At 35.1% G+C, this 26,124-nt stretch overlaps 1 protein-coding gene across 5 annotated transcripts in view; it reads right to left on the bottom strand.

The window, feature by feature from the left end:
* The window catches only part of ADGRB3 (adhesion G protein-coupled receptor B3), a 753,008-nt gene that overhangs the window by 344,695 nt on the left and 382,189 nt on the right, over positions 1–26,124 (bottom strand). For all 5 annotated transcript variants that reach the window (XM_016955757.3, XM_054686001.1, XM_054686002.1 and 2 more), the window contains one exon: positions 25,564–25,672. In XM_016955757.3, coding sequence (XP_016811246.2) covers positions 25,564–25,672 — 109 coding nt within the window. The remainder of the gene's footprint in view (positions 1–25,563; positions 25,673–26,124) is intronic.

The following is a 26,124-nucleotide window of genomic DNA, read 5'->3' as shown; positions in this document are numbered from 1 at the left end:
TCACTAGAGTAGCTCACACAGACTTATGATCTGGATCCAATATTCAAATCCCTGATTTTTTAGGGTAAGCATTTATCCTAGATTTTACAGATCTGTTCTGGTTTACTCCTGCTGCTTTGTTTTTGTTTTTGTTTTGGTTTTTTTGAGACAGAGTCTCGCTCTGTCGCCCAGGCTGGAATGCACTGGCGCCATCTCACCTCACTGCAAGCTCCGCCTCCCGGGTTCACGCCACTCTCCTCCCCCAGTCTCCGGAGTAGCTGGGACTACAGGCGCCCGCTACCACGCCCGGCTAATTACTCCTGCTGCTTTGTATACTTATTTATAGCATCCTCTATCAATCTCAAAAGTTTCAGCTTGAAAGATAAATTCCATGTTCATCTTATAAGTTGTGCGACTGAGCAAATTGCCTAAACTCTCTGTACCTCAATGTCTTTTTCTGTAACATGGGAACAATATTATCTATCTACCTCACTGAGCTGTTGGAGAGTAAAAATGTTACTATCAAGAGCTGAGAATAGTTCACCTAGAACAGTGTTTGGTGCTTGAATGGTCCCATGTCACTGTTGTCTATTATTACTAGAGCAGGTTTTCCAGTTATCAAATCCAAGAGAACTACCCCACAGTGTGTCCACATCATTATAACATATTTGACTATGTAGCATACATTATTTTTTGGTTGTCCTTCAGTGATCCTAGGCATGAGATTATATATTCAAAACTTATGTTGATTATATTCATATAACAAAAGGCAGGAACTGCACTAAAAATAAATAGAGCTTCTCCTTTAGTACTGAAATGTACCACCTGGGAGTTACATAAGGGTTCCTTTTTACTTAATCTTCTTTTCTTTCTTTCTTTCTTTCTTTCCTTTCTTTCTTTCTCTTTCTTCCTTTCCTTTCCTTTTCTTTCCCTTTCTTTCTCTCTTTCTCCTTCCTTCTTTTCTTTTCTTTTTCTTTCTTATAGAATCTGCCAGAGGGAAGCGGCTGCCTTATTTGGGTACACAAGATCAGCCAGGTTAAAAAAAAATCTTGCCTCAACAGAGTGAGAGAATCACTGCATCAAGAATGTCAAATTCTGTATTTCCACTGCAGCCAAGACCATAAACTGCAAAAAGCATTTCAAAAGGATTGCATTTAAGCATCAGACTAAGTGGTAAATGCAGTAACTCAAGTTCCACAGCACTCAGTTGATTAAAGGAAACACTCACGCAATGGTACCTCATCACCATAAACAAATGTTGAAGGGGATACAAAATAACTTTAAAGGCTGTCTTAAAAACTGTCCTTTTTATTGTGGCCTTATACTGATGTTTTCAATATATTTGAAGTTGCATCATTTTTCATGTTGATACAGAGGGAACAACTTACAAATGGAACCTTGTCTCATCAATAGTAGAAAATTGCCCAGTTATCAAAATGGAATTGCTTGTGGAAAACATCACTCAATATCACTAGATGGTCACCTGTACTGTTTTGAAATTCTGTAAGAAAAATATAGGGTCAGGAGAGAACGATGCATTGCCTCAGTGTGTTAGAAAAGCATCTATTTGTTTTGTTAGTGTATCCATAGCAAGCACACAGGGACTGAACTGAATCTACATGTAGTATTACCCCCTTGGCATTAACAATTTCTTTTTAAAACATGACTTATATATTTACATAGCAATGCTAAGTACCTTGTAAAATACTAAAGGCATCTGGAAGGGAAGGGAAGGATAGCTAACATTTATTGAACGCTTGTATGACTCTGGTAATCTTCATTCATTTCTTACTTCATTCAACAGTATTTACCAAATGCCTCCTCTGTGCTAGGCACTGTTCCTAGCACAGCATTTGGCCAAATGCTTTACACACGATATCTTAGTGTATTAGGCTGTTCTCGTGTTGCAATAAAGAACTGCCTGACACTGGGTAATTTATAAAGAAAAGAGGTTTAATTGACTGTCAGTTCTGCAGGGCCATGGAAGCTTCAGGAAACTTACAATCATGGCAGAAAGGGAAGCAAACATGCATGTCCTTCTTCACGTGGCAGCAGAGAGAGAAATGAATGCCCAGTGAAGGGGGAAGTCCCTTATAAAATCATCAGATCTCATGAGAACCAATTAATTATAACGAGAACAAGATGGGGCGAACCACTCCCATGCTACAATTATCTCCACCTGGCCCCTCCCAGGACACATGGGGATTATGAGAACTACAGTTCAAAATGAGATTTGGGTGGGAACATGGCCAAATCATATCACTTAGTTAACATTTAAAACATCATGGCCAGGCATGGTGGCTCACATCTGTAATCCTCACATGTTGGGAGGCCAAGGCAGGAGGATCCCTTGAGCCCAGGAGTTCAAGTCCAGCCTGGGCAACATAGTGAGACCCCATATATATTTGTCAGGCATAGCGTTGCACACACAGCACACACAGCCTACTAGAGAGGCTGAGGCGGGTGGATCCCTTGAGCCCTGGAGGTTAAGGCTGCTGTGATTGTACCACTGCTCTCCAGCCTGGGCTACCGAGTGAGACTCTCAAAAAAAAAAATTCCTACGAGCTATCTGTATTAGCAACATCTTTATCATTATTATCAAGATGCTCATTTTACAAATGAGGAGGCACACTGTGATTTTGCACTGTGTGGTGCAATGTGATTTTATGTATCAAATTGACAGCAAATTTATTTTGCCTCATTGTAACATTTTCTACTATGTATAAAAGACAGACATAATGATTTCATCTGAGAAATAAAATTCTCACTTATCAATCAGGAGATCATAACTATACCAGTAAAGAGTGGTGATTATCAAAAGGGGAAATACATATATGCTCAGTTTAATTTGCCTAGCACAATCTTTATGTTCTAATATTTCTATGAAAAATCATATTTTAGGATTTTGCAACAGTGATCTATAAGAAACATTCAGTTATCTACACAGACATTTCTACTAGTCCTCTGCACCCTACTCTCCTCATCTATTATTATCTCTTTCCCAAAAGGCTGGGATTGAAATGTTCAGGACAGAGAAAAAGAATAGGATACAGGTAGCCATCACTTCCCTGGAAACAAAGCAGCTTAGGAGGGCATCTCCAAGGACCACAGTGCCTGAGAGAGTTCTAACAGCTCGATCTCCACTGTCACCATTACATAGGTTAAGATCTCCAAGTTCCAGAAGTATCCTCACACAGAGCTTTAGATGGGAAACATTCTTCACCTTAGGAGTTTATACTTAATTTTTAAAGAGAAAGATTCTTTGATACTCAAAAGTACACAGACTAAAAGGCCAGTCAAGAAAGTAACTATGTAGCATTTTATGTGTTCATTTTTGAACTTGTTAGTTTTTAATAATGTAATATGTATATAGAAACTTTAATTACTTAGCTATTTTGCATATTCCTTTTAGCATAGAAATGGTAAATAAACTTGTAAATTATTTGTGACTCATCAACTTCAAATTCTTTTGTTTTTTGTTTGTTTGTTTTGTTTTTGTCCATTAGTCATTTCAAAGCCTGGGCATCTCTGGGTAGTGGGGCACATTTTTGCCTTTTGCTCAAGGGCTCTTTGCTAGACTTCAGTGCTCTCCATTGAGGACGCCCTCGGCTTCCCCTCAGGCCACTCCTACTTTCTCAGCATTTAATAATGTTGGTATACAGGGTGAATCCAGAGCCGTATACCCAACTCTTGTAAGTTTTATTGGCATGCAGCCACATCTATTCACTTACATATCGTGAAAGTTGTCTGAATCGAAATGGAGTCACCTGCGTGAAAGAAAGAAAGAGAGAGAAAGAAAGAAAGAAAGAGAGAGAGAAAGGAAGGAAGGCAAAAACCTGACAATAGAGTGGGGGAAAGCGATGAAAACAGGATTCTGATGCATAAATGCCTGATAATAAGAAGAATCACAAAAGCCTACAAAACCCACAACCTTACACAAAGGTCACTAAGACTTTACACAAAAATATGCTGCTGCAACAATAGCTACCCAGCAACTGTCTGTCTAACCTCAGACTGGCACCACTCTCATTATTGATCCTCATATATAAATATAATTATCTCAAAACAACGATGTAGGGCCGGGCATGGTGGCTCACGCCTGTAATCCCAGCACTTTGGGAGGCCGAGGCGGGTGGATCACGATGTCAGGAGATCGAGACCATCCTGGCTGACACAGTGAAACCCCATCTCTATTAAAAATACAAAAATTAGCTGGGTGTGGTGGCACGTGCCTGTAGTCCCAGCTACTCGGGAGGCTAAGGCAGGAGAATGGTGTGAACCCGGGAGGCAGAGCTTGCAGTGAGCCGAGATTGCACCACTGCACTCCAGCCTGGGCAACAGAGCAAGACTCCGTCTAAAAAAAAAAAAAGAAAAAAACAATTATGTAATCTTCCTCATTTTTCCTTTAAAAACCATTATCTTCCTTTACCATTCTGAATATGCACATAGTTTACTATGGCATGCTAATTCTCACTGCAATGCCCATTCATGAATAAATATTTTTATTGTAGAGAGCCTCTCTCTTTTTATTATTTAGATTGACAATGTTGTTCCTGTCTGCTTTCATGCTACAATGGCAGAGTTGAGTAATTGCAATGGAGACTATGTGGCCCATAAATCCTAAGATATTTACTATCTATCCCTTTACAGAAAAAGCTTGCCTACATCATCTTAGACATACGGTAGCCCTCCCCTTATCCACAGAGGATATGTTCCAAGATCTTCAGTGGATCTCCAAAACCATGGATAGTACCAAACTATATATATAAAATTTCTTTTTTCTTCTTCACAACTTCAAGGATAAAAGATTCATTCTTATCATAGATCTTAGCAAACTAAACATATGTTTTTTTTTTCTTTCCTTATTACCTTGGAAACTTTAACTTTTTTCCTTAAAATAAGTACTTTGTTCTTTCTCTTTGGCATATCCAATTGCCAGTATCACTACTCTTTGGAGCCATTATTAAGTAAAACAAGGGTTTTACACAAGTACTGCTATACCTTGACAGTCAATCTGATAAACATGCTGGCTACTAAGTGACTAATGGGGGCATAGAATAGACAGTGTGGGCATGCCAATCAAAGGGATGATTCACATTTGGGGCAGGATAGAGTGAGATGGCACGAAATTTCATCATGCTACTCAATGGCACACAACTTAAAACTTATAAATTGTTTATTTCTGGAATATTTTCATTTAATATTTTCAGATTACAGTTGATAGTGGGTAATTGAAACCAGGTAAAGCAAAACCTTACATAAGAAGGAACTACTGAACCTTGAACAGGCTATTTTTGAAGATGATAATTATTCTTTAAAGAGAAATATTATTTAAAATGTCTTAGTTTTGTCACTTATTTTGTTATCTATTGAATGCTTATTCTTTTTATGCTACACATAATATAATGGGGAAATGTAAGGTGATTATAGCACCTTCCTTTTAGTTTTCAAGAAGAGTATGTTTTATGGTCTTTTAGAAACAGATCCTTGTAAATGTTCATCTTCTTTACACAAGTAATTCATGATTTCAATCCAAACATGAACACAAAATAAAATGTGGTAGAATTTATTTTTGTATGTTTATCTGAAGATTAAAAACAAATCAATATGGGAAATGCCTGAGGAAATAAATTCCCCCTCTTTCCTCAGCAAGTAAGATTAAGGACAGCATTCCTGCAGAGGAAAGAGCATTAGATGATAATCAACCAAGTACAAAACAAAGAGCTTGTGTATATACAGCATTATTAACTCACTGTGGTGTGTGTGTGTGTGTGTCTGTGTATTCATGATATCATATTTGATACTCAAGGGTGTTCAAACCTTATTAGAGAAATAAGTCAGGAATCTAAGAGGAGTTAGGCACCAATGCAGGCAAAAAACAACAGGAGGCAACAATACAAGGGCTTCCCAAGACAGCAAATCACTCATTCCCAGAAGAGCAGTCGCAATGAAAACTGTTATAACTTAACAAAGGAAAAGAGATCATTGTAGACAGAAGAATTCATTCTATACATTTATTTATCCCACAGACCTCTATTGAGCCCCTACAGTATTCCTTGGGCTATCCTAGCAATTAAGAATTTAACAAATGAACAAATACACCTGTGAAAAAAGTCTCCATCCTCATGGACTGGCATAGTATTTGGGGAGACACAGACAAGGAACAAATAAACAAAATGAGATAGAAGGTCAGTAATGATAAATGAAAGACAATGATGGATTCGGCTTGGGAAGCTATACTAAATAGAGAAAGCTTTTCATGTAAGCTGACATTTGTGCCGACACCTAAAAGAAGTCAGCACTACGAAGCTACGAAGATATTGAGAAAATGACACAATAGAGCAAGAACTTAGGAAAGACCCACTTTTAGAGGATAAAGGGAAATAAATAGGGAAAGATACCACCAAAATAAATGGTGAGAGACAGAAAGAGAGACAGGCAGAGAGAGACAGAGAGAGAGAGAGAGAGAGAGAGAACAACAACAGCACATTAACTTAGAAAGGGATAGTTTAATAATGAGAGGATGGTTTTATAAGAAGTCAAAGGCTTTATAAGGATTATATAGAATGAAGAACAGCCATTGGATTCAAAAAATGAAAAACACACTCTAAAATTAGTTTTAGGTTTAAATCATGCTCTATAGCATGAGTTGACAAACTCCTTTCTACAATGAGCTAAAACAGAAATATTTTCAGTTTTGTGGGCTATCAGGCCTCTGTTGCAACTACCTAACTCTGCAATTATGATGTGAAGTCAGCCACAGACAATTCATAAATAAATCATCATGCAAGGAAATATGGTAATCATATAAGCAAAGTCAATATTGAGATGCTTTAATTCAACAAACGTTTACTAATTAGAATCCTTTATTTTCCACTACCAAAGCACTTTCTTCTGCAGTCTTTCCCATCTTACTGGAAGGTGCCACCATGTACTCAGACATTCAAACCACATATCTGGGGGTCATTCTTTACTATTGATATTTTCGCCCCCTACAACCCACCCATCAACATGTCTTCTTGCTGTTATTTCTAGAACATGTCTCCAATCACTGCATTTCCCTCTGTCTCCATTCCATAACCTGCCAAAAGCCACCAGAATCTCTCAACTGAATTAATTTAAGAGCTGTCTGACTGGCTTTCTTTATTCTACTCTTGCCCCTAAATTCTTTCTCTCATAAACGAGAGTTATCATTATTAAATACAAAGCAGATTATGACTTTTTCTTACTTGAAATAATTCAATGGCTGGCCAGCGCTCCTAGAAAAAAAATCCAAATTTTATGCCTTGACCTACAAAGCTCTGCATGACTTGGCTCTGTACATCTCTGCGGTCACATTATGCACGGCTGTATTGTTTGGTGACCATGACTAAGATGCACAGATCTTTTCTACCACAGGGCTTTTTCTTTCTAACTAGAACATTATTTCCTTGTACTTATCCATGGGTCTCTACTAAATTATTTTTTCCTTAGCTTGGTCTGTCCTAACTACCCCATATAAAGATATCCAAGCCCCCATTTCTCTCCATTATGGTTTTTTTTTTTTTACATAGACTTACTCATTTTCTGCCTCCCACACTAGACTTTAAATTCCAAAAGGATAGGCATTTTTCTGTATATTGTTATGTGCTAAGATCTTAGCATATAGTGAGTTTGGTGCAATAACTGTCCACATTTTTTTTAATAGATGAGGTTTACCAAGGGCTTAATTAGAGGCAGTGAGTTTAATATGATCAATTTGTGCCCTGGAGTCAACCAGGACTAGTTTTCCATTTACTTTGTGAACTTTGGCAAGTCATTTAATTGCTGTTCACTTTGACCATCTGTAAAAATCAGTAACTTTTCATTAGGATTAAGTTGGAGGCAGTTAACTCACTCCTTGTACACAGATTCAATTCATGCCAACTCTTTTTTATTCTTCACTTTAACCATTCTCTGCCTTGTATAAAATGCTGCGGAAGATCCGAAATTGAGAAAGAAAGGGTCCTTGCATTTAAAGAGATTACAATGTAGTGAAAGACATACTTCACACAGTATCTTAAGTATGGGCATAATAGGGATAAGACATTTTCTTCTTAACTCCAGACCTAATACTAAACTGTCTACTTGGACTTTTTCATTGAATTTCTTCAGGCATCTCAAATGTGATGTATCCAAAGCTTAACTCTGGATTTCCACCCACTCTTCATCAAAATATGCATTCCCTGTGTAATCTTTCCCATTTCCATAAATAGCACCTCTATCGACTTTACTGAAGCCAGAAATCAGTGTTACCCTTGACATATCTATGTCCTCACTTCTTGAATCCAATTCATCATTGTACTTACAGTTTCACTTCTAAAACATAGCTTAAAGTTGTCTTCTCATGCCCACCTTGACTGTCACACATTAGGCCATCAGACCCTATCTAAATTAAAACAACTCACTATGTTCCCTGCTTCCATTGTTGTGCCTTTCCTACTCATTCTCCACAATGCAGTCAGCATAGGTTTTAAGTATAAATTGAATCATGTTACTCCCAGGTTTCCTGTTATACTTGTATAAAATAAGTAATCCTTTTCAGGGTCTCCCCATCCTGGTCTCTAACTTCTTCCTCTATGTTAGCTCTTGACCTTTTACATTAACAATTACTCTTCAGTCATACTTTCAGTCTTTCATTTCAACCAACTCCTCTCTTGACTAATTATTATATCGGGTCCTGGCTTGTTTATGGATCTGTAGATACTTACTTCATCTTACAAAAATAAAACAAAAAACAAACAAAAAAAGCAAAAAACCCATAGGTCCTATACCTTTTTCAAAATAGGGAGAACTGAAGTATGTGTGCCTAACCGAATATAATTTTTTGAAGAGAGAAAAGGGGTAATAGCAGCAATAGAAGACACCATTTACTAAGCATTTAAATCCTCATACCAGCAAATTACCTCATTTGATGCCACAACACACTCTGAACCAGGCACAATTAATTATATTTTATAGACTAATTTTGGATCATAAAGAAGCAAAAACATATCTTAATGGTATTATAGTAGAAATTCATGAGTTTATAGTTGGAATTATAAACAAACTAAAGGATGATGATTAATAAAATTAATACATCAACTCTATATTTGAAAACATCATGTCTTTCCCATATGAAGCAATAGACTATTAAGGACACTAAAGTTCAGAAAATAATTTTGGTCTTTGGATTATTAAACAAACAAATCCTCAAACAAACAATAGCTTACTCTCCAACCCCACAAACACATACTCTATGATCAAATTGAGTGTTCTATTTCACTTTATATAGTTATGCTCTTTTTAACTATATAAAATTTATCAGTGAACACTAATTGAGTTCCACTAACACTAAATGAGTGATGGTTTTGACTCCTTTTAAAACCATCCTCTCATTAATAAACTATCCGTTTCTAAGTTAATGTACTGTTGTTGTTCTCTCTCTCACTCTCTCTCTGTCTTCCTCTCTGTCTCTCTCTCTGTCTCTCACCATATAGTTATATATTTATAGCTATATAAATATATAGTTATAATTTATATATAGCTATAATTTATAAAATATATAGCTATATAATTTATATAATTATATGTAGTATAAAATAAATTTATAGCTATATAAATTTTATATAGCTAAAAAGAGCATATCAACCAATTATAATTTTGTTTCACGTATGTAGTCTAAATTATATTACAAAATAATATATTTGCTTCTCTGTTAAGAAATTATTTAAAAATAAATATTCCATATTTCTAAAATTCTGTGATTTTAAAGATATTTTAGATTTTCAGAAAACATTTTAAATACAATAGATGTTATTTGGGGGCAATAAGGTAAGTATTTGGAGTTAGGGAAAATTAAAAGACAAACAATCAGGGAATTAATTTGGAAAAAGCAAAAGGTGACTATGTAGAAAGTAGAGAGGAAGGTCAGACTCTGTAATAAAAAGTACAGATTCTTCAAAAGGAGGAAGGTTCATATTTCAAAGAGGAAAACTATAGCTAAATGGATATTGAAGATGCTTACTAAACATTTTATAGTAATAAAGAAAATGCTTTAGTATCTTAGTCTCAATTATGTATTCCCACTTCATTTGAGAACCCTGTTAATAAATTCAATGAGTCAGGTTTTGTCTGAATTCAGAATATATATTTGGGAATATAACCTATTATCCAATATAAATCACTCCCTTATGAACAGTTCGCTTCTACTTTGTAGTCATCAGCTATGCCTTCAATAAGTACTGTCCAGTATAGACAATTATAAACCCCTTAAATCTTGTTATTGTAGGATTCTCAATTCAGTTTAACTTTCATTAAAAGGTATCTTCATTCTTTAATGTAACTTTGAATAAAACCACCTAACTTTTCCTTAAGCCTGTAGTATGAATTTTAATGATATCTAAAACAACTGCATATCTGGTTCAAACACTGATAAATATTTTAGAAGATACACACACAAAAACACATTTGTACCTGCTCTCTCATGTACATATGCCACACATCAAAACAAAAGACCAAATTAAAAAAATATGCTAAACTAGCCATATAAGAAATTATTTATATTTCTAAAGTTAAAGCTGTTCATATGGAAAATTTAATTGCATTGCCAAAGAATGAAAATATTTTTGACTATTCAAAAGACTTCAGTTAAGGATAAAAATGAACTAATTCATTTATAAATTTCAGAGAATGTAGCAATACTACAGAATTATTTGATGCATTTATAGAGATAATTGGCGAAATTTTGCAGATCATAGTTGATGGAGTATATGTTAAGGAAAAAAATACAAAATTAAAGCAGAAACTATTTATTTGTATGAATCATTCAAGAGAGCTAGGATCTGACTAATGACAAATCACTACAAAGAGGAATAGCTTTTTAAGATAGCAAAATGCCAAATGCCACTGAAATCTTCATGGGCCCTAACTGCCATTACACCACAGAAGGCAACCATAAAACAGCTAGACAGCACATATCGTTTTCTAGATTGGTCATAATATCTGCCTAGAAGTCTGAGATCTGGGTCTTCTTTGTAAAGTACACAATAAGTATAATATTTATATATTTTTTAAAATGTAGGATACTAAATTTAAGTAGGAACTCTGCAAGTTCCCTAGAGGAGTGGACTGTGGCTGCAAGGGACTGAGTGGCTACTCAGTAACCAAAGTCATATATCAAATCAGTAGCACAGCCCATATTTGGCCTTGTGTTTGTATGTGCTAAATATATGTTACCTTTAATCTTGACAACTATACAGGAGAGACAACTTCCAGAAGGCTAGTTAGTCATGGTATAGTCAAGGTTTGCAGCCAGATGTCTAACTCCAAAGCTAGCATGTTTTAAAAGATACAAAAGGGCATCCCTATTTGCACTGACATAAAAGCACAGTCTTCAATCTGAGCCAGAATTTTTAGTTTTCAAATTCACATGAATATTTATTTATTTGGAATTCAGTGAAGGAAGCAAAGGAGGAAATGAATAATTTAGTCCAGATTTCTTGGTATAACCAAACAAAATAAGACTTTTGAAAAGGTGAAATGAAATAGAAAAAGAATGAAAAATTGTTAAAGGGAGTCAATACCTCTTTTCTCTTCACGGGTTATTGTTAAATAGGCAGACCACTATTTCCATAGAGATGAGCAATTATTGCCATAGAAACAGTTAAACTGGGATTGTTTTTTATATTTACACAAACTCACAGCAGCATCCTTCTAGTTCATTTGAAGAGCAAAATTGAAAAGGTATACAGCATGATAACTTTACTAATTTCAAATCATTGCAATACAAAACCAATAAAAATCAGAAGTAATATTTTATAAAATTCAAAATTTGTTTTCAATTGACTTTAGATTTCACCTTCCCATTTATGTTATTGGTGTGACTCTACCAGATTTTGAAGGAGTTTATCTCAGAAATAACAATGAAGTCAGCTGGGGAAGACCTATAATTCCAAGATCTTTCATATACAAGGTCTCCAGGGAAATAGAAAGCCACTTGCCACCTAGTTTCCCAAACAGTCTTTTTGTTCAATCCTATTTTTAAAAAAATTGTCCTAGTTAAAGTCCTCTGAAGATCTCTTGAACTGAGGCAAACCACCAACCCCTTTACGCAACACTTCTCTTTATACCTTCCCTAGGGCACACAGGTCATCAAAAACTTTTTTTGTAGAAACTCAAGCTCTTCATAGAGAATAAAGAAAACTGCCAGAACAGTCGCTCACATCTGTAATCCCAACACTTTTGGAGGCCAAGGTGGGAGATCTCTTGAGTCCAGGAGTTCGAGACTAACCTGGGCAACATGGCAACCCAGTCTCTACCAAAAATATCAAAATTAGCCTGGCGTGGTGGCGCATGACTGTAGTCCCAGCTACTCAAAAAGCTGAGGCAGGAGTATCACTTGAGCCCAGGAGGTGGAGGTTGTAGTGAGCTGAAGTCATGCCACTGCACTCCAGCCTGAGTGACAAATTAAGAACCCGTCTCAAAAAAATAAAAAAAGAAAGAAAGAAAAAGAAAAAAAGGAAAGAAAGGAAAGAGAAGAAAGAAAGAGAGACAGAGACAGAGGAAGAAAGAAAGAAGAAAGAAAGAAAGAAAGAAAAGAAAGAAAGAAAGAAAGAAAAAAGAAAGAAAGAAAGAGGGAAAGAGACAACTCAAATTCAAAATGTTTGTGGCTAGGTCTACATGTTAACATGTAAGAAACTCTAGAATTTTTTTTTTTTTTTTTTTTTTTTTTTTTTTGAGATGGAGTCTCGCTCTGTTGCCCAGGCTGGAGTGCAGTGGCATGATCTCGGCTCACTGCAAGCTCTGCATCCCGGGTTCACGTCATTCTCCTGCCTCAGCCTCCCGAGTAGCTGGGACTACAGGCCCCCACCACTGCACCCGGTTAAATTTTTGTATTTTTAGTAGAGACTGGGTTTCACCGTGTTAGCCAGGATGGTCTCGATCTCCTGACCTCATGATCCGCCCGCCTCGGCCTCCCAAAGTGCTGGGATTACAGCTATAAGCCAACAAGCCTGGCTGAAACTCTAGAATTCTTGAGAGAGAGAGACAGAGAGAAGAGAAGAGAAGAGAAGAGAAGAGAGAAGAGAAGAGGAAAAAAAGAAAAGAAAAGAAAGGAAAAGAAAGAAAAGAAAAGAAAATTAAAACCCAAAATGTTTGTGGCTAAGTCTACGTGTTAACTCGTAAGAAACTCTAGAATTCTTGAGAGAGAGACAGAGAGAGAAGAGAAGAGAAAAAAGAAAATAAAACTCAAACCCAAAATGTTTGTGGCTATGTCTATGTGTTTTGTTTTGTTTTGCTTTATTATACTTTAAGTTCTGCAATACATGTGCAGGACGTGCAGGTTTGTTACATAGGTATACATGTGCCATGGTGGTTTGCTGCACCCATCAACCCATCATCTACATTAGGTATTTCTCCTAATGTTATTCCCTCCCCTAGCCCCCCACTCCCCTGACAGGCCCTGGTGTGTGATGTTCCCCTCCCTGTGTCCATGTGTTCTCATTGTTCAACTCCTACCTATGAGTGAGAACATGCGGTGTTTGATTTTCTGTTCTTGTGTTAGTTTGCTAAGAATGATGGTTTCCAGCTTCATCCATGTCCCTGCAAAGGACATGAACTCATCCTTTTTTATGGCTGCACAGTATTCCATGGTTGTATATATGCCACATTTTCTTTATCCGGTCTATCACTGATGGGCATTTGGGTTGGTTCCAAGTCTTTGCTATTGTGAATAGTGCCGCAATAAACATATGTGTGCATGTGTCTTTATAGTAAAATTATTTATAATCCTTTGGGTATATACCTAGCAATGGGATTGCTGGGTCAAGTGGTATTTCTGGTTCTAGATCCTTGAGGAATCACCACACTGTCTTCCACAATGGTTGAACTAATTTACACTCCCACGAACAGTGTAAAAGTGTTCCTATTTCTCCACATCCTCTCCAGCATCTACTGTTTCCTGACTTTTTAATGATTGCCATTCTAACTGGCATGAGATGGTATCTCATTGTGGTTTTGATTTGCACCTCTCTTATGACCAGTGATGATGAGCTTTATATATATATATATATATATATATATGCATTCTATATATCATATATATATATATGCATTCTATATATCATATATATATATATGTTTGTTGGCTTCATAAATTTTTTCTCTTGAGAAGTGTCTGTTCATATCCTTTGCCCACTTTTTGATGGGGTTGTTTGTTCTTTTCTTGTAAATTTGTTTAAGTTCTATGTGTTAACATGTAAGAAACTAGAATTCTTGGCCTGTATTCTTATAGGAAATCTTAATTTTTGAAGTTACGGTTTTCTATTTGAGGACAGCTTTCGCAATTCATGTCCAGTATAGAAAGATATACTACTCAAGCATACTCCTTCACCATCACTATCTCTGTTATAGTCATTTCATTCTTCAGTCCTTAAGCTCTTTTCTCATACATTGTACAGCTACAGCAGAAGTCAGCTTTTCCTCCACTTTTCCTATTGATTTTCCCAATGCTGCTGCACATTAATGTGCATTCTATATATCATACGTTTGCAACCTAATTCTATGTGACCTCCTTAGGTTTCTTTAGACTATGAGTATTTTCTTAGTAAATAAAAAATTCAAAAGAAATTATGTGCCTTAGAATGAAAGGTTTGGCCCTCTATTTATGCCCTCTCTCCTAAACAGTTGCTGAAGGGATGGAGACTGAAGGAGTAACAAATAAGTTCACTTTTTCATGATCTAAGATATGGTATAAAAGATTTATGAAAGCTTAACTTGTGTAATTAGCCAAAAAAAGTTTCAAATTTTCTAACAAAGTGGATACATATGAAGAATATTAGCACAAAAGAAAACAAATGGTCAGGAGTTATTTTACCTTGATGTAGAAATATAGAACAGATGAGTATGATTTCCCTAGAGTCACATAATAAAAAAATTACACTGAAGTTCATTATATAACAGAAGTACGTTAGAATGTGGTTGGCTGAGCAAGAAAATGAAACAAATCTTTGACTTTCAATTCCCAAGATGCAAAGGGGAAAAAAATGCACCCGCTCTGAATGGGAGGCACTGATGTAGGACAAATTATGTGGGTACCCCCTCACCCAGGCAGAAAGGTTGTGAGCAGTAAATAGTATCATGAATGTTTGTGAAAACATTAATTTGGGGCATGCTATGAAATATTAAGGATGCTGTAACAAAACTTTTCTTAGAAAGCTTGAGGAATAAAAGGGGAAAAAACAAATAAAAATACCTTTCCTTATGTTGTACTCAAATGGTACTTGTGAAGGAAGTTCAGAAGTTTAAGGCTAGAAATTGGCATAATATGTGATAATATAGAAAGTTTAGAGCATTTGGGTTACTCACAACAAGAAAGAGTATTGACAACGTTTTCAAGTTTCTCAGGGACAAGAAGCATTATTTAATAGTGACATCATGAATAGTTGTGTCTTAGCATGGGTGTATAAAACAGATAAGATAAATTTAGAAATATTATATTACTCTTTTTTTCACAGCAGTTAACTTCTAAAAGAATGCAGCCCTACTAATAAATTGAAACATCATAACATGATCAGCGTTTTCGACATTAAAGTCCAGGGTTATAACTATGAGACTAGTTCTATTACACATAACATTTGTAAAGCTGTAGAGATGAAGCTGTTTTGCAAATATATTTCCAACTTAGATAATAAACTTCTATGGTATTCTTATTTTTAAGTTTTTATTAAAAACAAAAACAAACAAACAAACAAACAAACAAACCGAAAACAGCTTTCAAAAGAATGGAGCTGACTAGTTTCTTGCTGGACTTGGTTGAGCCTTAAGAGTTCTATTCTAAAGGCTCCTGGACCTTCCAATTAAAAAAGTCACACAAAAATGGTGGGGAAAGTAGGAATTATTTCATTTGTTAGCTGGCAACTCGATATGAGTTACAAAGTCATTTTAATGAACAATTTCATTCTGGCTTTTGCCCAAGGATTTGTATGGTGGGATGATGACAGAATGCTGATGGCTTCTGAGGATAAAATTGCTCAGTCTCCTTGAGAACAGTAAAAATGAAATGGGCTCAAACCACAGGAGCAAGGATTTGGGTTGGAGTTAGGAAGGATAACATATTTTTATAAAGCCAAAATAAGACTGCTTTGAATAAACTTTACAGGCATTCGAATAGCTGCCAAAGTAAATTTTTGATATAACTCTGTCTTGCTTCTGTAGTTGGATTCTTGGAGATGCAGTGGAAACATTTCCTTGAGTGCTCTCCTTCTTCCACACTCTATTTCTACCTACTGGTAAGCTCTTTCAGATCAACAACTAAAATATCTTCAGCATCTGACCCCTTTTCACTATTTCCACTGTCACTTGACCCAAACCTCTGTTCTCCCACCTGAGTAAGCACAGCACTGCTCTTCCTATTTTCACTCAAGCGCCAAATAGTCTATTATAATATCTCCACCTCATAGTCAGAATGATCCTTTTAGTACCTACATCAGATGATAATCATGCGCCACATGATGTTTTGGTCACCTGTGGACCCTTTATATGATGGTAGTCACATAAAATTATAATGCAGCTGAAAAATTTCTATTGCTTAGTATTTACTATACTGTACATTTTACCATTATTTTAGGGTGTACTCCTATTTAAGAAAAAAGTTAACTGTAAAACAGCCTCAGGCAAGTCCCTCAGGAGGTATTCTGGAAGAAAACAGTGTTATCATAGGAGATGCCAGCTCCATGCATGTTATTTCCCCTGAGGACCTTTCAGGTGGACATGATCTGAGGGGGAAGACAGTGACATTGATGATCCTGACCCTGGGTAGGGCCTAGGCTAATGTGTGAATTCATGTCTTGGGTTTACCAAAAAAAAACTAAAAATCTAAAATTTAAAAATTAAAAATAGAAACAAGTTTTATAGAATAAAGACATAAAGAAAGAAAATATTTTTACAGCTGTACAATATGTTTGTGCTTTAGGCAATGTATTATTACAAGAGTCCAAAAGTTAAAAAAAAGTTTATAAAGTAAAAGAGTTGCAGTTAGCTGAGGTTAATTTATTTTTGGAAAAAAAAATTTTTTAATAAATTTAGTGTAGCTTATGAGTACAGTGTTTATAAAGTCTACAACAGTGAATAGTAATTTCCTACACCCTCACACTCACTCACCACTCACTCACTGACTCATGCAGAGCAACTTTAAGTCCTGTAGGCTCCATTCATTGTAAGTGCTCTATGCGGGTGTACCATTTTTAATATTTTATACCAAATTTGTACTACAGCTTATCTATGTTTAGGCACACAAGTATTTACCCTTGTGTTACAGTTGCCTACAGTATTCAATACAGTAACATGTTGTGTAGGTTTGTAGCCTAGGAGCAATAGGCTATACACTGTAGCCTAGATGTGTAATAGGCTATACCATCTAGGTTTGTGGAAGTACATTCTATGATGTTCGCACAACAAAATAGTCTAAGGATGCATTTCTTAGGATGTATCCCCTTAGGTAAGTGACAAATACTTGTTAAGCGTTTTGCATTCCTTTCAGACCTCAGACAAATACCTTTTAGCTTCACTTCCCTCTCCCTTTCTGACTTCATTTCCTCCCACTGCTCCTCCCTCAGCTATTCCAGCACTAGTGGTTTTCCCCAGTTCCTCCAATATATGAAGCACATGGGTGAATCATGGCCTTTCTACTTACTTATTGTTTCTTCTGTCTGAAGTGTTCTGCCCCTACATATCACTGCATCTCATACTCTAAAGGTTCAGTTCTATATTCAAATACCGCTTTGCAGATGAAAGGCCCTCCCTGGTCATCATCCCTGAAATGACATTGCTCTCTTGACTCGTTAACCGCTCACACTGTCGACTGCTTCATTCCTCTTTTAACAATTATAACCACTGGGCATGTTTGATGGCATGGTTTGACATCTGTATCTCTACCACAAAACATAAATTCCATGAGAGCAAGAGGTTTGTCTAATTCGTTCACTGAGACATCTTCTAGGACAAAACATGGCACATATTTACTGAATAATTGTCTGAGACCTCTTAAAGCTGGTTAAATCCATGAATCATTACCAATCTATTATACTAGCACTAGGGAGCACCTCAGCCTGGGGTTCAGTTGTGTGCAAGAAAGCCCATTACGCACCTGGGAAGTTTGTCTTGTTTGCTCCTAACAGGGTCTGATATAGCCTTTCACAATGTCACCCACCCCAGTGCTTCCACCCCAACCATGTGGAATTAGAGGATCCTAGTAAATACCGTGAGATAATTTCTATGAAGTGAGAAGCAATCAAAGAACTCTACAGCCGCATATCAAAGTTTAAAACTATGTTTGAACTACTTGTTTTCTCAGGAAACCAGTATGTTAGCACAATAAAGAAACAGTTATTTTTTGTTGTATTATTTTTCCTGACCTACAGAAAAACATCCGCTAGCTTCAGGTGTTTAGCAAGGGTGGTAAAAAGCCAGAAGGCAGAGATAGAACTTAGCACATTCAGACTCAAATCTAGCTGACTGAACTGACGTCAGGTGCCACAAATAAACATAACAAAAAAAAAAAAGTTAAATTGTGTATTTTTCAGGCATGATGTCAACAGACTACAAGTGTCTCATTTTTAATGAAAGGAAGTCAAACAAGAGATGGGGATGTGTGAATCACAAAACTAAGCAGCTACACAAAGGAAAATAAAGCCTAGAAAGAGAAGCCACTATATTTTAGAATAATATTGTCAGACTGAAAGTTGGTTTCTCTATTAAAGAACAAGATATTCTACCAATGAAATTATCAAGTTTGCCAGTGAATATAAGAAAGAACATAGGTTTGGTGTTGATGAAAAGGCATTGCACAGAGAAAGGAGATGTCAACATTGTATCACACCATTTTTCAGGTTGAATTTGGATTCAATTTCAGAAAACATCAACTATGAATTTTCATCCTGACAAACTTAATATTTATTTTATTTTATTATTTTTTATTTTTTATTATTATTATTTTTTTGAGACGGAGTCTCTCTCTCTCGCCCAGGCTGGAGTGCAGTGGCGCGATCTCGGCTCACTGCAGGCTCTGCCTGCCGGGTTCACGCTATTCTCCTACCTCAGCCTCCCAAGTAGCTGGGACTACAGGCGCCCGCCACGACGCCCGGCTAATTTTTTGTATTTTTAGTAGAGACGGCGTTTCGCCGTGTTAGCCAGGATGGTCTCGATCTCCTGACCTCATGATCCGCCTGCCTCGGCCTCCCAAAGTGCTGGGATTACAGGCGTGAGCCACCGTGCCCGGCCGCCTTAATATTTAATATTTTCTAAACCAAGAAGACACAGTAATATTTACCTTTTCAAAGAAAAATATCTTACTTTAATGCTTTCGAGACACTAGCCTTATTGGATTACTGGATAACTAAATTGATACGTTTTAGATTCTTGTATCTGTCAGGGTTTATATATCAGAAGAACTTTTGAAATTCCTTACAACTAATAATTATAGCATTCTGTATTTGAAGATCTTATTTAGCCTAAAACCATTCCCTTCTTATTTGATATTTTCAGCATCAAATAATTCCTAAGGAACAGTTGTGAAATAGCTGTAAGTGGGTGTAGCAACATTCATCTGTCTAAAGTAAATTCATAAAGATTACTGTATCAAAATTTTATGGGTGTAATCCATTGAAACCACATAAAGAGCTTGAACATTTAGATCCTGTTCACTGTGTCTGCACTTTTCCTTGAGAATTTTCATGTTATAGAATTGAGAATCCCATAAAGTTTATCTTAACTTAAGACACTGAACTTTATTAGCAATTGATATTAAGTAAAGCGATCAATTTGAAACGTTCTCTCCATTTTATTATAGGACACTGATTTTATACTGTCTTGTCCTGGAACTCCTTATACCTACTACCTCTAATCATTATTACTCTGACACCTACTTTGATTCTTTGTTTTTAATGTAGATATCACCTTACGTCTCTTCTATTTTATTATTGTATTGATAATTGAAAAAAACTTTTATGACTTCAAATATCACTTTTATGTAGTTGATTACCAAATGTGTATTTATAGATTTCATTCCTCTAATAAAATCCAAGTTCTCATTTTATTTTTTTCACTTGGGGGCTATACTTGTCTAAATATTAATATGTCAAAAATACTCACAAATGTGTGTTGAATAAACATAATATCAATCCCTCCATTATCTCTCACACCCCAGTCAGTTATGGAATCCTATCAATTCTAGCCTCAGAGTCTCAAATTCATACCCACATGTCAGTTCCTATTCTTACCACCAGCAATTCCTGTCTTCATTGTCTCCTGCATGAATTACTATTAAAAGCCTTCTATCTACATTTGGACTCACTATGTTGATGGTGTGTCCCAACTTCAATCAATTCTATTTTCTCATCTTACATATGTTCTACCAAAGCACAACTCTTGTCAGGTAAAGATTCAGTGACTCCCTATTATCTTTAGAATTCAGAACCATGAATCAACATGCCTTTCCAATTTTATTTTACTTCCTTCACTTCTATACATATGTGCTTTTATTAAAATAGGCCATTTTTTTCTCCAAGCACAATTTCAACTTTGACATCTCTATATCATCTTTGCTAAAAGAATGTTCTGGACTGTAACCATCTATTTGCTATTCACTCTTCTTTATGTTGACTTATCAACAATCCAGCCATTCTTCAAAGTCTACATTAAAGCTTCCTTCTCTAAGAAGTTTTTCTTGATCCTTATACAGAACAACATCTCCTGGAATAAAGCACTAACATTTGGCTTATGTGACACATATCAAAGTGTATTTGATGTTTATTTATTTATGTAATTCTTTTCTGTCTACAACTAGACCGCAATTTTCTTGCAGGCTAGAAGATTAGTCATTTATTTTAATGACCTGAGTCATTCAGCAAAGGCTTTGCTTATAGTAAGAGAAAAATTATTTTTGTTTTTACTTGAACATAGTCAATGGGAGAGTAACATGTGACACATCACTGATCTTCCTTGAATTCAGTTCAATGAATGCAATTCTAGTTCTAGGTTCTAAACTAATATAATTAATTTCTAAAGAATAGGATATTCTTATCAATAAAAGCAAATGCAATATGCTACATGAAGCTATTGTGAAAAATATATAAAAATATATAACTGAAAATATAACCAAAACTATAAATCATCACTGTAACTTTGGACAAATCGTTAGAACAATATAGTCCCATTCCCTTGCCTTGTCATTCTAGTCATGTCAGATCTCATACACTCCATTTTGTATTTGGAACTGCAAACAGCTGGACCTCAAAATAATGTACTTTTATCCTTTTCAGGGCTTCATGTTATTTGTTTTATGCTATTACCGCAAAAGGAATCCAAATACTTTCAAGCCATGAGTTTAGATTTATCCTTTGAGTGTATTTCACACTGTAGTTAATGTAAAATTTTTAAAGGAATGAACAGTATCAAGAAAGAGTGGTTAGCAAAGCACAGAGGATGTGAAGGATGAAAAATGGGAGTAGATTTATTTGGCAATTAGAGTTTCTGGAAGACTTTTCAAATAGGAGCTTCAGAAAGATAATAAGAGAAATAGGACTGCAAGGTCCTTAAGGAAAAATGTTTAGAGGAAAAGTATAGAAAGCAAGTTGAAATAAATCTTCAAATAATGTTTTCATTGAAAAATAACTTTCTGTCTTGTTGAAAAAATAACTTTTTAAAAATATCTCATATTAAATAATATAAAGATATGGCCCTCCAGACCTAATTGATACTAATACATTTTTTAAATTATTGATATATTGAAAAAGTCACATGCTTTTCCTAAAACAAAAACCACTTACCTATGCAGATAGTTAAAACATTTCAAATATAATTTTTTTAAAAAGAGGCATATTAAAAATTGAAATCTTTCATACACATTCATTCATACATTCACTTATATAGTAATTAAACTATTTAGCAGAGCATTTAGTCTTTAGTAAATGCTCATTAACTCATGCATTATAACTTTCATGTGTTTATTTTAGATGTCATATACATATTTAAAAATGAAAACTAAATATTATATTGAAGCTTGATTATTTTATAAATTCATTGGTTTGAAATCTTTGTTTGCAGACTGTTTTTTTCCAAACCTCTGTTAAATGTTTTGAGATCATAAATCTTTTAAGAAAAAGATCAAAGCTATGAACATGCTCTGTATAAAAATGTACATGCACGCATATATACCAAAATGTTCATAGAATTTTTTATCATATAAGAGCATTTCATTTATCAAAAGCCGATATAGACGGGGAGATTTTTCAGAAAAAAAGAAGCTTCGAACTTTTTCATTTGAACTATTTTTGAAGAAAGTCTTTCTAAAATGTGTCACTCCTTTTCTGAGATTTTAATCAGATTCTAGGAACTTTTATTTTGATGAATTAAGGCCATGCATTTAAATATAAATTATCGTCCTAAGTCTTAGTACTAACGCTCTCAAAGGTGAGACATGAGGTGTCATTTCTTTAGGAAATGACAGTAAGGAAAAAGTATTTCTTTGTTATTATTGTTCCAGCATTTCATCTATTCTATTTGCTATATATGTGCCTCTAATAGCACTGCTTCTGCTTCCAACCCATTCTATCTAATCCAGTAACTAGAAAACAGAAATGCTGAAACTATATTTAAAGTTGAAATAAAATAATCTATTAGTTCTGAGAGTCTTTTATTAAATTGCATGGTCATTTGGCATTTATATTTGACTGTTCAACTCTTTCTTCCTTCAGGAGTTTACTATCTATAGTCAGAAAAGTGAGGCAGCTATATATATAGACTTTATGAAAAAATAATTTATAATCTCTCTAAAATACATTATGATTTTTGAAGTTCTTTAAGTAGTCTTAATCCAACACATTCTAAAGAAAATGGCCATAAGGAACAAACTTTCTTAGTTACTTAGTCTCTATTCATTTCTCACATGCTGTGTGCATGCCTGTGTTTGTGCATACATGTCTGCTCAATATAATGAGCAGACTGTTGGATAATTAATATTTGGACTTAGACTGTAAGACAGAATGAGGGCCAATTCACATGTTTCACAACTTTCTACTATAAAATAGTCTCTATTTATGTCCATGCTCAAAAACATTGGAAATATCAGACAAAACATTATAACGTTTTACATATATAGTATCAAATTGGATAACATAAAAAGTATTAATAGTAAGAGATCATTATTCATATTACTTAATTTGATACTAGTGTATACAATTTGGAAAACTCCTGAATACTATGGTGCATAACCCTCAGTTCTAGTCACCAAACTACAGTGTCAGTCAGTCCCTGAGCTAGCATTTGAGGAAATCAACAATAAATAAGATGTCTTTTGGGTAGTCAGTATAAATAATGTTTAGAATTTTTACTCACAGAACATAACTTTTAACATGGATAATTGTTGCTACATAAACAATCAGAAGGCAGAACAATCACACTATCCTCAGGCAAGATGGACAATGATACAGGATGATATTGACTTTATTTGCAGAATTCGACTGCTTTGAGTTATGCTTAATATACCTCTTAAAGTTTAATCACATTTAAGGGAAGAAGGTAAACCTAGATAACATAATCTTATTGCAAAAAAATACACAATATTTTCAAATATACAACCTTGGTAAGTCAAAGAAAGGTAAAGATGAATAAATGATTGTAATTTATGGACATTTACGAAATTTTTACAGCAAATAATACAGCTATAGAGAATGTGATATGCTGTGATTCTGAAACATAAATCCAAATTTAAGTTTAAATCCAATTTAAGTTTGCTAAACTCTGATATTGGCTTTGCTTGTTATAGTTTTTATTCCAAACACATTCTGCACAAATGCCATGTATTGATCTGAGCATTCTTTTAATTAGCAATACCTTTTAGGATTAGATGTTAACATTTACAAGAAGAAGAAGAAAACAACAGTTCTCTGTTTTTCTATCTCATTTTAACTCATAAATTACTTTACCAATTGTCCAATCTGCCCCAAGACCCTTCATAACTCATTTCCTTCCCTTAGGAAAGTGGTTCCGGCTTGGGTGACTAGCATCCCTGGAATCTCGCTAGATTCCTTCCACGTGCCTTAAAACTCATAGCTGTGATTGCTAAACCTTTTCCACAGACATGCTATACCTTTCCTATGGACTTTCTTTCCTTTATCTGCCCAGCCACTTTTATAATGGACATTTAATTGGGAATTTCTCTGATTTCTGAATTCATCGTTCAACAAAGATACCATCTTTGGTCTCTTTTTACTCTAATTGTCCATAAGAAGGTACAGCTTCCTCCATTACTGAACTGGCACAAGCTGCTGGACACCCACTCTGGAGAAAAGTGTGGGCCCTCCAATAGGCTCAGAAGATGCATTAAGATGTTAAACTCTCTGATTAAGGCCTGTGCTGGATGAAGAGGATATATGGGCTCCAAAATGTCTCCAGACTTTTGAACTATCCATTACATAGACTTTCCTCAAGTGAAGAATATTACCAGTAGTTAACTATAACCTAGTGTAATCTGAGGTCACCCTGGTGGAAGATATCCTAGGATAAAATCAGTCTCTGCAGGACTTAGGGACCTTCAGAAGAAATTAAGTATAAAATGAACCACCAAAAGCCTTAATCATAAAAAAAAAATTATGTTCTCTACCAGTTGAACTTCCCTAGTTAATTCTCCCACCAAAGTAGGTCTCTTCCCAATCCAGAAACTAAAGCATAAATATCTGTGAATACGAATATAGGGCAAAATATATTTATTTAAACACATTTCTATCTATGGTTCAGTGGTTTTTATGTTAAGAGTATTAAAGTATGACAAATGAAAGAAAATAATTCTGAATCACAGTAACATTATCAGAAGAAGCTTTAAAGAAATGAGAAAACTGTAAGCCTACATCAATTCAATGTGTATCACTAAGAAGACTATTTCTTTGTGCTTGTTAATTTTCAACCACAAAGAGAAGTGTGTCATTTGGTTAATATAATGGTTGTTGCATTACAGAATCCACTACAGAGGGACCTGAGAGATCCACTGTGTACTGGAAGATATTCAGAAAAACTGCATTGGCAGCAGTTGCACCATCATCTTAACCCTGGAAGGTATTCTCAAGTGTTCCACCACGCACAGATTCAGCTCCTGCCTGGGACGATCAGTGAGAAAGTAACTCGGCATCCTCAAGAACAATGTACGGAAGATCATAAAGACTAATATGTTGTTTTTCAAAATTACTAGTGTGTATAGACACACACACATTCATAACTAGATTAGATAGCAATGAGCATTTGGCAGAATGAAAAAATAACTACATATTATCCTACATATACATGTAAAGATACACAAAAATAGGCCTACAAGCAATCATACAAATGCATGAAGATAAATACAAATATACGTGTACATATATATAATGCAATGTGTTTAGGCCCATCTAAAAGTCAGATACCAAGTATTAGAAATATATTTGCTCACATGCACTTAAACATATGAATAAAGAATATTATACTTGGAAACATATGGTGTAGATACTTGCAATTTTTTTTTATTTCAGAAAGATTTGGGGGGAAAATCCTATTTCTTACCTACATTTCCAGTCATTAAGTATGAATTCTGAAAGTCCATCATCCCCATTCCAACAATGTGTATAAAATCTTCAATCACCTGCATTAACTCTATTGACCCTGGATAAATCTAGAAAAATAAGCAAAGGTTAGAAGGAATAAAAAATCTATACATACAATGGCATATATAACTGAAAATTTTTAAACTACATGAAATCATAAATGAGCTTTGTTTCACTTCAAAAAAATCTACAGCTGCCAATAGCTGTATTTTTTAAATTAATAGTTGAGAATGACATCAGGTGTCACATTGGAGGAACTTTGGAAGTAATATGATGTAGTGATTAATCCCTCATAAATCTAAGGAAACTTAAAATATCTAACAGATTGTCTCCTCAGAAAATAGATGACTTTTCTTTTGATGAACTCTTTTCATCACTTAAATATAACAAAAACATAGAACACTGAAATTGGGCTCTTTACATGTTTAGCTTGGCATCTATATGAGGAACACAAGAGGAAAAAGAGTTAATATTGCCACCATGAAGATATTTACAAACTATTAAGTTATTGCATAATAAT

This window comes from Pan troglodytes, chromosome 5 (assembly GCF_028858775.2).
Source record: "Pan troglodytes isolate AG18354 chromosome 5, NHGRI_mPanTro3-v2.0_pri, whole genome shotgun sequence".
Classification (NCBI taxonomy): domain Eukaryota; kingdom Metazoa; phylum Chordata; class Mammalia; order Primates; family Hominidae; genus Pan; species Pan troglodytes.
The sequence above is the reverse complement of the archived record's forward strand: the minus strand, read 5'-3'. Positions and strand labels throughout refer to the sequence as shown.